This window comes from Capricornis sumatraensis, chromosome 6, assembly GCF_032405125.1.
Source record: "Capricornis sumatraensis isolate serow.1 chromosome 6, serow.2, whole genome shotgun sequence".
Taxonomy (NCBI): domain Eukaryota; kingdom Metazoa; phylum Chordata; class Mammalia; order Artiodactyla; family Bovidae; genus Capricornis; species Capricornis sumatraensis.
In genome coordinates, this window is record NC_091074.1 from 19,722,263 (window position 1) to 19,736,592 (window position 14,330).

Genomic DNA, 14,330 nt, shown 5'->3' on the forward strand with positions numbered 1-14,330 from the left:
GTGAGAGTCGGGTGAACAGTGGACATGCTCTGGAAAAGGAGAGTTAGGAAAAATGAAAAGGAGGGTTGAGTGTGTTTATAGGCAATAGAGGGCTGTAAGGAAGCTGCTCAGCTCTTAGCTAAGGTGGGAGGAGGCACCAAGGGGTTCAGTCTGGAGAGGAAATGCCTTCAGTACTAGGCTTCAGGAAGATTCATCATCGAGATGGGTGAAAAGAAGCCTGTGCATGAAGAAGCCAGGCATGGGGAGGGTCTCCACCCACCTCTCCCAGCTCCCTACCTTGGCCCCCAGGCAGCTCTCAAAGTCCTTTTTCATATCAGACACGGCGACTTTGTCCTGAGGCCTTTTGGGTCCGCTGCAGCAAGGCACTACTGTTTTCAAGTCTAACTCCACAACCTGTCCACCCGGAAGAAAAGGAACCACAGAACCGTCATTATGCCCACAAAGGAAAAAAATAAAACCAAAAAACAGCTGTGCCAGAGAATTTACACAGCAATAAAAACAAACCAAACTAACACATTCAAAACCAAGAAAGTCAGGGTCCCTTTTTAACACTGAAGGGAATTTCCAGAGATCCAGATGGGCACTTGGTAGCATGTGATAGGCAGAAGCCTTGCCCACTCTCAGAAAGACCAGGGGGGGGCACTATGGCTGCTGTGGCCTTCCACTTGGCCCTCGTTATAAAGTAGCTCATACATCCTTTCTATTGCTTAAGTTAGTGTGAGATGCGTTTCCTACTGAAATGACAGATAAACCACGGTAATTTTTCTAAGATGACTTGGGGGGATGTTGTCATTAAGTCATCAGTGCCAAGAAATGGGCCCTAGTCTGATGGAGCATTTCCTTCCCTCAGTGTGTTAATAATAGGAAAGGAAATAATAGTCCCACATCTGGTTTACCCTCTGATCTTGGCTGTAGAGAAAAGTGGGGTTTAGTTTGCACTCTAGACAATGAGTGAAGATAAGCAGTGGATAAATCTGAACTAACTGATTGGCTCACACTTAATCAATTGGCTTGCACTTTCATTTCTTTCCCATCTATAATTCTGATGAGCTTATCAGCCTTTAAATAGCTCCAGTCCTTCTAAACTTCTTCTCCAAGGGTCGTCTACATCAGAGGAATAAATCAAAAAAGGAGATACTCAACCTAATGGCCAGGAAGAATGGGGGAAGTTATGTTATTTTGTTATGTCTGCAATTCCTTATCTTTTTTATTTTTTCAGCCTTTAACACCCTGTTCTTTTGTGATAACTTGGCAGTGACTAACTTCCTACAAGTACACTCCCCCTAGGAAAAACTTTCACAATTAAAACCACAGGCTTGAGGAAGAGGAAACATGTTCAATGAGAAGTGCTCCCATACCTGGGCAAAGTCTGGGTCTTGAGAGGAGTCACTGAAGTCCCGAAACATTCCTACAGCCTGAAGATACTGTTTAATATGCTTTACTTTTTCTTTGTCACGACCTAATGGGCATTTTAAGAAGTAGCAAGTAACAGATGTCAGTATTTTCTGATGAAACTAATACCTTTAGTAGCAACTGCATAAACAATGAGGGTTTCACTTAAGACACTCCAAGCCCTCTGCTGACACTGCAGCCTGCAGGCTCATGGTCTGACTTTCCAACTGATGCTGCTGTTTACTAGGGACCATGAACCAACCTGCTGTTCTATCGAAGGGACTGTTTTCTGAAAAGGATTCTAGTCTTAGTTATAAGTACTCCTCTCTCTGGGTTATAGTTCTTTCTTTTTTTTCCCAATTATTTGGCGGCACTGTGTGGCATGTAGGATCTTAGTTCCCTGACCAGGGATGAAACCCATGCCCGCTGCATTGGAAGCACGGAGACTTAAATCACTGGACCACTGGGGAAGTCCTGATTATGGTTCTTAATTAAGAGGCTCCTGAAAGTGAAAGTGAAGTCGCTCAGTCGTGTCCGACTCTTTGCGATCCCATGGACTGTAGCCTACTACGCTTCTCCGTCCATGGGGTTTTCCGGGCAAGAGTACTGGAGTGGGTTGCCATTTCCTTCTCCAGAGGATCTTCCCGACCCAGGGATCGAACCCAGGTCTCCTGCATTGTAAGCAAGATGCTTTACCGTCTGAGCCACCAGGGAAGTAACACTAAGAGGCTCCTAAGGCTTAGCAAATTGCCAAAGTGCCCCTCCTACGCATCTGCCTTCAACTGGCCATAGACCCTCAACATTCTACATTAGCCCTGTTAAAATAGTAATTCCCCCCTTCTCCTACCACAAAACACGAGCTGTGTGCCCAGCACTGTGGGCTACACTTTTTCAATACATTATTTCAATCTCTAATCCTTTATCCTGACCTTCTGAGACAAACACTATTATTATCCTCATGTATAGATGAGGAAATACTGGCTCAAGAAGATTAAATAACTTTTCCATGGAACACAGGCTGTAAATGGCAGAACCAGGAGCCAAAGCTGAGTTTAACTCCAAAGTTCAAAGTTCTAACTCATGGTACTGTATCACAGGAATATGACCCCAAACGCTCTGCTGTTTCATTCAGAAAGCTCCTGGTTGCAGGAGATAATACGCATGGTTTGCCCAAATGGACATGCAGAACTCCCATTTCTCTGACAGTAAATTAAGGCTGCTGGAGAGCTTGATTCTTGGATCCACATCAGATCAGCATTTGTTGTTTGCCTATTCATTTTCACTGAATTGTCAAGGTCATCAGCTGTCAGCAAGGATCTTACAACAGATGACTGTCTGATCTTCATTAGCATATTTATCATGACCTGTTGTTGCGTTCCAGTGTTCACTACACCCCATGTCACCCTCCCCATGAAAACACATGGGAGAAATTTCTCTTAGATTTCCGTTAAGAAAGGGTTCGCCTTCTCTAAAACCATTTGTTTCATTTCAATAGATGTTAGAAATTCAGTACCAGACCAGTAAGAGGTTCAGTGGCCACCTCTAGATCCCAGAACCCGATCTTATCTCTGGTGTAGTTTGCAGCTTTCCCCTCCCCACCGTCCCTTCCCTTCTCTTCTTTAGGGTGATGCCTCTACTGTTTAATTGAGGGACAGAGGCAGAAGGTAGCACTCCGATTGTCAGCTTTCTCTGAACTATACAAAGGACCTTCTGTTCTCAGGGTTCTGCACTTACCTGTCTGCACCAGGTACTTGATACTGACTTCATCAACTGGGAAAAAGGCGGCAGTGGCCCCATACTCTGGACACATGTTGGCAATCGTAGCTCGGTCGGCAATGGACAGTTGGGCTACTCCTGGCCCAAAGAACTCGACAAACTTGCCCACTACGCCAACCTGGCGGAGGTGCTGAGCAACAGGATAATAACAGAATTTGAGATTTGATAACCCACATTTTTTTTCAGCATTTACTTTTTATGGTCATGCCAGGTGGCACGCAGGATTGCAGTTCCCCAATCAGGGACTGAACTCGTGCTCCCCACATTGGGAGAGCAGAGTCTTGACCAGTGGACCAACAGAGAAGTCCTGATAACCCTTATTTAAAATGCAGAACTATCCCCTTGCCATTCTCATAAACTAGCCTTGTGAGTCAACACAAACAATAAATTAGCCCAATATATTTTGGATTATGGGCTTCCCAGCTGGCTCAGTGGTAAAGAATCTGCCTACCAATGTAGGAGACGCAGGCTGGACCCTTGGGTTGGGAAGATCCCCTGGAGTAGGAAATGGCAACCTGCTCTAGTATTTTTGCCTGGAAAATTCCATGGACAGAGGAGCCTGGCAGGCTACAGTCCATGGGGTCGCAAAGAGTCAGACACAGCTGAGCACACATATAGATTACTCTTAAAAATAAAACTCAAAAAGCAATGCAACTAATACAACATGGTATCCTGTAGTAGATCCTAGAACCGAAAAGGGACATTACTACAAAGACTGGTGGAGTTTCTAGTTTAGTTAAAAATGGCATACCAATGTTAACTACTATTTCTGATAAATGTACCATGGTTATGTAAGATGTTAACATTTGGGGGAGCTGAGAGAAAGGTAACAGAACTCTGTATTACCTTTACATTAACTCGCCTATAAATCTAAAATTATTTCAAAACAGTTCTTGAAAAAGAAAAAATAATATAAAATCACAATATTAAGAAAAGTTTTTCAAAATGAGAAAACGTTCTAAGGATTAAATAAGTTCTTTCAACTTAAATTAGTTATGATTTGCACTTACTGAGTAAGCAAATGCCTTGTTTCCAAGTGTATAATGAATGAATATCCTGAACACAGGTATAAGTCAAAGGTAACCAAAAGATTCAGGCAGTCTGACTCCCACATCTTTTCCATACAAGCCATCAGCCAGAGCTGCAGCATCAGTGACCAGCTTGGGTCTGCATGAAATCAGTTTCATGAAGTGTGGACAGCCACGTAGACAGTCTCTTCTGATTATGTGGAATTCTGCCAAATTTTGTGGGTAAAGCCTATATTATTCTACACTTGCACGATGTGGACATCTCTGATAAGCTATAATATTCAAACGCATCCAATTCTGATTTCCATGACAATTAAATCAAAAGTATAGTATCCATCTCAAATAATACCCCAAGCCTCCAAACTATACAACCAGAAAAAACTTTGTGATAATAAAAAAATTACTTTCCTAATAATCTTTCAAAATGAAACTGCCTTCTTTCTGCAAAGCAAGCAAATCATTATAAAAGATTACTTTCAACAAGGGGAAAAAAAAAACAAACAAACAAAAAACAACTAACTAGTATTTTCCAGCTTGGAAAAACATCCGTTACAATAATGTAACTTAAAATACACAGAAAGAAATTTTAAAAGTCAAAAATTATTCATAGAAAGAGTTTTCTATTTACATACACAGAAGAACCACATGGAAAAAGAACAGAAGTATAAACATATGCACGGAAATGATTTTGTACAACCTCAGCACAGTGATTATCTCTAGAAATGAGGAGGGTGGCTTTAGCCATAAACACTGCATTTCACTTCTTTACAAAATGTACATACAGAGAGAGCTCTGAAGCAAAACCAGCAAAATGTTACCATCTGTTAAGTTTATGCGGTGGGCATGTAAGTGTCACTTTAACTTCTGTGTATTTAAACTATTTCACGGTTTCAAAACCTTTTTTTTTAAAGAAAAATATCCATGCAGCAACAGAAGAGTAATGTGAACCTAATGATCTGAAATTTGACCACAGAATTCTCACCTTATCTCGTCGCTTTTAAAGTCATCAACGTACTGTTTCCTAGCATTTCTAGAGCACATGGAAACCAAGAGAGAGTCCATCAAGGACTTCCTTCCAGTTTGTCACTGAGACTCTCTAAGACCCCAGAAGAGGCAGCACTCGGTTACCTTGGTGATGGTGAGCACGATGTCAGTGGATGTTACCAGGGGGTGGGGATTGCCCACCAGCCTGTAGCCGATCACCTGGGGAAGCACCATGCTGATTGGCTGGCCCAGCATCACAGCTTCTGCTTCGATACCACCCACACCTGTATGCAGTAATGGTTTCATGACTCCTCAGGCATAGTTCAGTATCATTAATAAGTAGTCAACCCACCCTCAGTATTTTACTAGTGTAGAGTTATATTTCCATAAAGAACAGTTATCTTTCCTCTATTTCCCTCTACAGAATTTTTAACAAGTGTTTCTCAGAGTGTGGTCTCCCGACATCTAGATCAAAATCCCCACGATTCCACACTGAAAAGGAGAGTGAGGGTCAGGAGTATCCATTTTTAACCAACTCTCCGGGTGGTTTTCATTTATTTTAAATGTCCCTAACCCCTTGTTCCAATTCATTCTTCCAAACATCATACTGACTGCATAAAAGGCACGAAACACTTTCTGGGGTACTGGAAATATAACAGTGAGCAAAACAGACAAAAACACCTCTCTGATATTTGTTGGTCACTCAAATTCATGCTGCTGGAATGTAATGGGATCAAAGTAAATCGAGGTCCATGCCATAGACCAGCACATATGGAATAGGAACCCGAAAGAGCACTCACCCCAACCAAGGACACCCAAACCATCAATCATGGTGGTGTGCGAATCTGTGCCCACAAGGCTGTCTGGGTAGTAATATCCATCCTGATCAAAGACCACTCTCGCCAAATACTCCAGATTCACCTGGTGGATGATTCCTGAGCCTGGTGGAATAATCCTCATGTTGCAAAAGGCCTGAGAGCCCCACTACGGTTGAGAAATGGGAGGGACACTGTGAATGCCAGACACACGTTTATGCAGCTCACCTCTCCCTCGCACCCCACACATATGGAGAATCAATCAGTGGAACCAAGCTCTGCCCGTACCTTTAAAAATTCAAATCGTTCTTTATTTCTTTCAAATTCCAAGTCTTGATTCTTCTTTAAACTGTCTGCCCTGTCAAAGAGAACAACTAAATATATAAATTTTAAGACTTAAAATGTTACCAGTCAAAGCTATTGATGATAATAAGCCAAACGGCATATCATCTGGGTGGTAGTGCATTTCTTCACATGGCAAAGAAGAGTTAACTAAAGAAAAAAGAACTTTATTTTTGATTCAGGTGATTTTTTTTTTACCATGCCTTCAAACATGGTGGGTAGAAAACACTGAGTGAACCTACGTAAAAACTATTCTAATCATAAAGTCTGAGTCTTAGGAACAGACTTAAGACTTTTATGAGGAGAACAGCAGTTTAGATTCTTAAAGAAGCCTTCTTTCCATACACCTTTCTCATCTGTGACTTTGTTACAACACCTCTCTGAGCTGAGCCATGCCTGAGCCTGGCATTTTCATCTATTTTATGTTGGGAGACAGGAACCCAGTGATGCCAGGAGGCACAGGAATTTGTAGGATCACAACCTCCTATCCTCCAAATGGAGGTTTACAGGGCAGATGGTGCTGCCCAAGAACATCTATAAACCCCAAAATACATGCCAAGGTTTGCTCAAAGTCATTCCATCCATCAGGATGGACATGGACAATGCAGAGCATCAGGAAGCTTTTCTAGAATTTTTATAATCAAACTACATTGTTTTGAGTCAAGGTAGTACATCCTAGTACACTGAGGGCTCCAACCCTCTGGTCCCCACCTGTCTTCAGGTCCTCTACCTTCATCCTAGTACACTGAGGGCTCCATCCCTCCGGTCCCCACCTGTGTCTTCAGGTCTTCCACCTTCATGACTCAGAATAAGTCACAGTGGCAACTCTGCGTGATTAGCACACAGGTAGCACGTGTAGACTATGCGTCATGGACTGGGTGCACATAGGAAAGGACACTAAAATTAATAGCTAAGAGCCAAGTCACACCTCACTAATTGATAGTTAACACTTACTGACATTACAAGAGCTAGGCACTAAAGTGCTTTACATTTATTTTCTATTTTTCAAAATAGCGCTTTAAGTTAGGGGCAACTAATATCCACATTTTTTTCAAAAGGAGACAGACAGAAGGTAAGATGCTCAAGACTACCCAGCAAGTAAATGATGGAACTGGTATTGAAACCCAGGCAGTCTGACTCCAGAATCGATGTTCTAAATTCCTATACTGCCTCCTTGCAGTAGTAGTTACAGAAACTGCAGCAGTGGTGCTGGTACTGTAACAGCAACAACTACCATAATAATTGCAGCAGAAGCCAGCATGCAACACTGCATGATGCGTCATGGACTTTACACACATGAACTCATTCAATCATCATAACAACCCCTCACGTAGGTATTACTATTATCCCAACGTACAGAAGAGGAAGCCAAGGCACAGAAAGATTAGATAATTTTTCCAAGTACACTGAGGGCTCCATCCCTCCGGTCCCCACCTGTGTCTTCGGGTCCTTCACCTTCATCCTAGTACACTGAGGGCTCCATCCCTCCACCTTCATCCTAGTACACTGAGGGCTCCATCCTTCCACCTTCATCCTAGAACACTGAGGGCTCCATCCCTCTGGTCCCCACCTGTGTCTTCAGGTCCTTCACCTTCATCCTAGTACACTGAGGGCTCCATCCCTCCACCTTCATCCTAGTACACTGAGGGCTCCATCCCTCTGGTCCCCACCTGGGTCTTCAGGTCCTCCACCTTCATCCTAGTACACTGAGGGCTCCATCCCTCCACCTTCATCCTAGTACACAAGGGCTCCATCCTTCCACCTTCATCCTAGTACACTGAGGGCTCCAACCCTCCAGTCCCCACCTGTGTCTTCAGGCCCTTCACCTTCATCCTAGCACACTGAGGGCTCCATCCCTCCACCTTCATCCTAGTACACAAGGGCTCCATCCCTCCAGTCCCCACCTGTGTCTTCAGGTCCTCCACCTTCATCCTGGTACACTGAGGGCTCCATCCCTCTGGTCCCCACCTGTGTCTTCAGGTCCTCCACCTTCATCCTGGTACACTGAGGGCTCCATCCCTCCACCTTCATCCTAGTACACAAGGGCTCCATCCTTCCACCTTCACCCTGGTACACTGAGGGCTCCATCCCTCTGGTCCCCACCTGGGTCTTCAGGTCCTCCACCTTCATCCTGGCACACTGAGGGCTCCATCCCTCCATCTTCATCCTAGTACACTGAGGGCTCCATCCTTCCACCTTCACCCTGGTACACTGAGGGCTCCATCCCTCTGGTCCCCACCTGGGTCTTCAGGTCCTCCACCTTCATCCTGGTACACTGAGGGCTCCATCCCTCCACCTTCATCCTAGTACACAAGGGCTCCATCCCTCCACCTTCATCCGAGTACACTGAGGGCTCCATCCCTCCAGTCCCCACCTGGGTCTTCAGGTCCAGATCCATATTCCCAATGTATCCTGAGCGTCTACACCAGGAACACTTTGGGCACCACAAATGCAACAGGTCAAATCCTAATGTGTGACCTTCCTCCCTGCATCTCCTCCTTGTCCTTGTCTGTCCATCCCTCATCTAATGATCTCCTCTTCTCCCACTTAGTACCTACAGCTAGCAGAGTATTTATTCCAGAAACAGTCTCCTGCCCAGTTTCTCTCAATCTAGTCAACCTATCTTTTGTACCGTCACCAGAATTTGGTTTTCCAAAATACAGATCATCACAACCCATGTTGAATCTGCCAGGGGATCCCATTTTCTAAATACAGTACAAATCCCTTTCTTTAAAAAACAAGGTCCTTCATTCAGCCTGACCTCAGAATTCCTTCATGCACTCTCTCCCATCCTCCAGTCCAAACTTTCAGCTTCAGCGGCACTGTGGCCTTCATACTCTCCCACACCACACTTTCCTCATGCCTTCGCATGCTCTGTTCTCTCTGTGTAGAATGCCTTTCCAGTTCCTTGTGGTAAACATGCCTGGGGACCTAAATTAAGTGATACTCCTGGAAGAACCTCCCAACTCTCCAAGTTAAAGATTTCGTTCCTACACTTATTAACTGCATTCAAGCTATGCATTCTCTAATCTCTCTGCTTTTTGAGACTAACCTGCTTCTTGAACAAATACTGGCACACAATAGGTCTGTTAAATAGAATTATTTTTAATTAAAAAAAAAGCAAAGGCATCTTGGAACATTATTCTTAATCATGTATGGCCCTGCTCTATCTCTTCGGCTGTACTCTGAGCACACATGGACTCCCAGTCATTATGCCTCCTCATCCTCCTGTTTCTAGAAGGACGTCAGAGCTCCTTACAGCAGAAGCAGGGCTGGAAGAAGACCATTTAACCCGCAGAATTTGGGGACCGTCAGTTTGATATAAATGACACAGTCACAGGACAAGCAGAAGCCAGAATGTTTAGGCTGCTTTATGATATGTTAATTCTAAGTTAAAAAAAAAAAAAAGAAACCCACCAACAACAACCCTTTTAGTCACTGAAACAGAACAACTTTCATGCTAACCTTCACTCTTTCTTTAACTTAGTTCTAGTTACTCAAATGAATAAACAGACCTAGAATTCAGAGTTTTCCACCACTCAGAACTGCCCCACATTTACCCAACCTGGTGAGTTTTTAATAAGATCTCTGAATGTGAATGGCCTCACAGATTAAAGAGGAAATGTTCCCTTATTTACATAAATTGAAATCAGATCTGGATGTAGTTCCAACTTTCTGAGTATTACATTTAATGGTACTCCAGAAATTCACAGAAAATATTTATAGAGGAAATAGTTCGTAGCTCGGACATGCTTGAAATCTGGTTGGAAATTGTTATATTCTTGTTAGGATTTTAAAAAAGATTATTTCTGAGATAACTTTGAAAAACATTATAATAATGCATTAGTTAGATCCTTGATCCCTGAAGATAGTGTGAAGCCAATTACTAATATTCAAACCAAGGAAAGAGCTTAGAAATACTTAAGAGAAAATTCACCATCCTATCACTCCTTACTCAGTTGTACTAACTCATTTCTGGAAATAGCTGGAAATAAGCCCACAGCACAGAGTTCCACAAAAGCTGAGACATATCACATTTAATTCTTTACAAAAATGAGGAAACAGACTGGGAGGTCAAATTGCAAAACCAAACTCAAGAAATAAAAACAAAACATTAGCAATGAAAATGCTTCTCACAGAAATGTTCCTCTCGAATTAAAAAAAAAAAAGTGTTTGCTAGATTTGGGTATCGTTTTAGATTAAAGCTCAACCTTGGACTTTGCGTTTTTCAAAACAATATTTTCAGTATTACAGTGTAAATGAAAAAGGTCCATAAAAAATTGAAACCAGAGTTGATAGATGTCACAGCTTCAAGAGGAAACCAAGTCACAGTTGGTGCTGATTTAGATTCTTTACCTACTTAAGGGTCAGGAGTTCTTTGAGTTTTGAGTCAAATAACTTCAGACATTAAAACAACTGCAATTCTGTCTCCACCAGTACTTTTACCTTCCAGGCCAGGGAAATAAAGGTAAATCCGTGAGGCCAATGAGAGGCTTCAAGAAAGATAAAAGTGGCCCATGATTTTGTGAGGTTGTTGTTCAGTTGCTAAATCAAGTCCGACTCTGTGACCCCATGGTCTTCCCTATCCTTCACTATCTCTCAGTTTGCTCAAATTCACGTCCATTGAGTCAGTGATGCCATCCAACCATTTCATCCTCTGCCACCCTCTTCTCCTTTACCTTTGTGACCTTACTTTTTATTCATTTCTGAAGTGGGACTTTAGGAAACATACTTACTCTTCAGTAGGACAACAGTTTGTGTATTTTTAACTCTTCCCTTTGAAATCACAATATTAGATTGAGCTCATGTAATTTAAGAGGAAAAAAAATAAGCCTAAGGATGGGTTGAGTCCAAAGGAAAGGAAAGAGCTGGCAAGTATCCAGTCTGCTTGTTCCAAGAACTGACAGTTCAGGAGACAAAACAGATTTCTCTCTATTCCTGAATTTTTCTGGTTTGGATATTGTCAATACTAATTTGAGAATGACCAGTTTCTACGTTTCTCTTAAGGCTATATGGAACCCACTTAAATTGCCAAGGAAGCAAATAAAGGTTTTGGGTTTTGTTTTTTTTTTCCCTTTGTGTGGCTGGTTTCACATTCTTAAATGAACTTCTATTATAAAAACAACAGCTTCTTATTGTAAAAATAAAGAATAGTTACAATTGCTTAGCAGTTTGGCACCTCTCTTTCCAATTCCTTAATCTCTGCCTACCTTTTAATTGTGGAGAAGGCAATGGCACCCCACTCCAGTACTCTTGCCTGGAAAATCCCATAGACGGAGGAGCCTGGAAGGCTGCAGTCCATGCGGTCGCTGAGGGTCAGATATGACTTCACTTTCACTTTCACTTTTAACTTTCATGCATTGGAGAAGGAAATGGCAACCCACTCCGGTGTTCTTGCCTGGAGAATCCCACGGATGGGGGAGCCTGGTGGGCTGCCATCTATGGGGTCGCACAGAATCGGACACGACTGAAGAGACTTGGCAGCAGCAGTTTTTCATTGAGCTGGGATCATTCTCACAGGCAATTTCTACCTGGTTCCTTGAGCTAACACATGAGCATGTTCCAAATGTTATTAAGGATTTAAATATAACCCTAAAGGTTACTTACTATATTTATTTTAAGGATGTTATGTAATTTAATAAATCACTCTCCTTTGTTGGGACACCTAGAATGCTTTTAGGTTTTCTCTATTATAAACAATCCTTTAAAGAGCACTATTTAGTCACTAAGCTTCTGCTGAATTTCAGAAATCTATAAAGGGTATGTTTAGAAGCAGAAATCCCAGGACAAAGGATATGGCAATTTCTAAGGACCCAAATACACAGTGCTTTCATTATTTCTAATTTCCAGCACTATCAGCAGTGTATAAAAGTGTCTCCATCATGACACTTTTATAATTAATAACATTTATTTTCTAATCTTAACTATGTTGATAAGAGAAAATGGTATCTCAAGGGTTTAATTTACCTTTTTATTACTTGTAAAGTTGAAAAGGTTGCATATACTGTTTACCATTTTCTTTTACTGTGAAATGTCTACTTTCCTTTGCCCATTTATTTGCTGGGTTTTACTGCTTCTTTTTTTTTTTTTTAAATAGGTTACACGTACTCTGTATATATTAAGGCTATTAACTCTATTGAAAATATTTTTCAAGTTATCTCCTGTTAACTTTGAAGTCCTTACATCTATAGTTTTTGTGCCTTTGTTTCATTCATTGCTTCTCAATCGAGAAAAGTCTTTCTCATCAAGACATTTGATACATATAAAGTTACATTTTCTTCTAAATGTTTGATGATTTAATTTAAAAAAATATTAATGCTTTCAATCATAGGTACTGTTTTTTCTACCAAAGAATTAATTTTCCCAGCATTGTATGCAGAACAGTTATTTCTTTTTAACTAAGGTTCTATCTAAAGTTGGAAATAATTTTACTTAGTTATGTTTCTAGGTGAAGGTATTAGCCTTCTAGCAGTACCTGGCTGCCCTCCCTGTATTCATATCCTTGTTGTATAATCTTGCAGCTACTGGAGTGTATGCCTCCACTCCTGACTTTGGGCTCGACCGCGGGCCTTGCTCTGATTAACATCATTGTGAACAGAAGTGATCAGATGTCAGTCCCTCATCAAGGCCTGGAGAGATACTGCAGGTTTCTGCTTGCTCTCTCAAGCCTCTGTGACGCCCAGACAGCTGCTTTCTCCAAAGCAGCCCACAGAGAATGGGGCAGGCCCAGCTGCCCAACCGCACTCAGCTGAGATTAGCTGACCTCCCAGCTAATTGGTAGATGTGTAAGAGATACATTTTTATCATCTACTGCCACTGAGATTTTACTGGTAGGTTATTGGTAGGGTTATAACAGGAAGAGAGAAGAGGATATCCTGAACTGTAGAAGAAACAGTGGAAAAGAAATGTACAGATATTATGGACACTCATGTGGAGAGGCAGCGATGGCTGGATATAAAATAATTACTTGAAATCAAAAGAGGAATAAGGATCCAGTGGTTAGAAAAAGCAAAACAAAACACCTAAACACTTTTAAGGTCACACACATACTTGTACTAACAAGCCCTCTTGGCAGAAATCTGTTTGTGTTTTTCACCCAAACTTCAAGCTTAAACACAGCCTGCTCCCCTGAAGGAAGTAAATAGAAAGAAAAAAAGATTAATGTCCCCATCACTAAAAAAAACAAAAAAACAAAAAAAAAACTTCCAGGAAAAATATATAGTAAGTTTGAGTTTTTCTGAATATATCTTTCGAAGATTTTTCTTCTCTTATTTAATGATATACACACACACACACAAGAAAGACTTATACTTCAAGATTTTGCACAAAGCAGAAAACCCAAATATTCATCCTAGTCTCTCACCTTCTGTTGAAATCAACCTGGATGGAATGATCAATGACAAGATCAGCAGGACAGATGGGGTTTATTTTCTCTGGATTGCCTCCTAACTTTTTCACAGCATCACGCATGGCAGCAAAGTCAACCACAGCTGGCACACCCCTAAGAAATGGGAGAATTAAGCAGAAAACAAATCTGTTAAACAAGTGTTATGTGGGTTTTTTCCAGCTTTTGTTTCTGCTGAAAATATTGGCAAGAGGGCTATCTCACCAGTGGAGTAAATGATAGATGTCAGAAAAGTGAAAGCTGCTAAATACATTTCCTTGAGTGGAAATCACATCAGTAATGAGCATCATGGCTGAGCAGTACCTCTATATGCAATTTTATTCCTGCATTAAAGGTAACAACCAAAGTGGTTTAGGCAGAGAAACTGTCAGAAAGCTGGCACTTAAAAACTTGGGAACTTTTTCTATCACTGTTCCCTACTCACATGGTGGGCTCGCAAAGTCTTTGGCAAGACATATAGATTACACCCTTCAACTTCAGACCAAATTTAAAGGAATGGATGTAACTCAGAAGAGCAGGCTGTGAATCAAGCTTATATTAAGCGCATCCTTCCTTTTTATTATATTAGAGAATAAAATATGAGTAATC

General features: G+C 41.6%; 1 protein-coding gene across 1 annotated transcript in view; it reads right to left on the reverse strand.

The window, feature by feature from the left end:
• ACO1 (aconitase 1) overlaps nt 1-14,330 on the reverse strand; it is a 67,722-nt gene that overhangs the window by 22,906 nt on the left and 30,486 nt on the right. The window contains exons 4-10 of the mRNA XM_068973690.1: nt 13,701-13,838; nt 6,284-6,353; nt 5,981-6,164; nt 5,325-5,464; nt 3,127-3,298; nt 1,359-1,459; nt 277-393 (exon numbers count right to left, since the gene is read on the reverse strand). Coding sequence (XP_068829791.1) covers nt 277-393; nt 1,359-1,459; nt 3,127-3,298; nt 5,325-5,464; nt 5,981-6,164; nt 6,284-6,353; nt 13,701-13,838 — 922 coding nt within the window. The remainder of the gene's footprint in view (nt 1-276; nt 394-1,358; nt 1,460-3,126; nt 3,299-5,324; nt 5,465-5,980; nt 6,165-6,283; nt 6,354-13,700; nt 13,839-14,330) is intronic.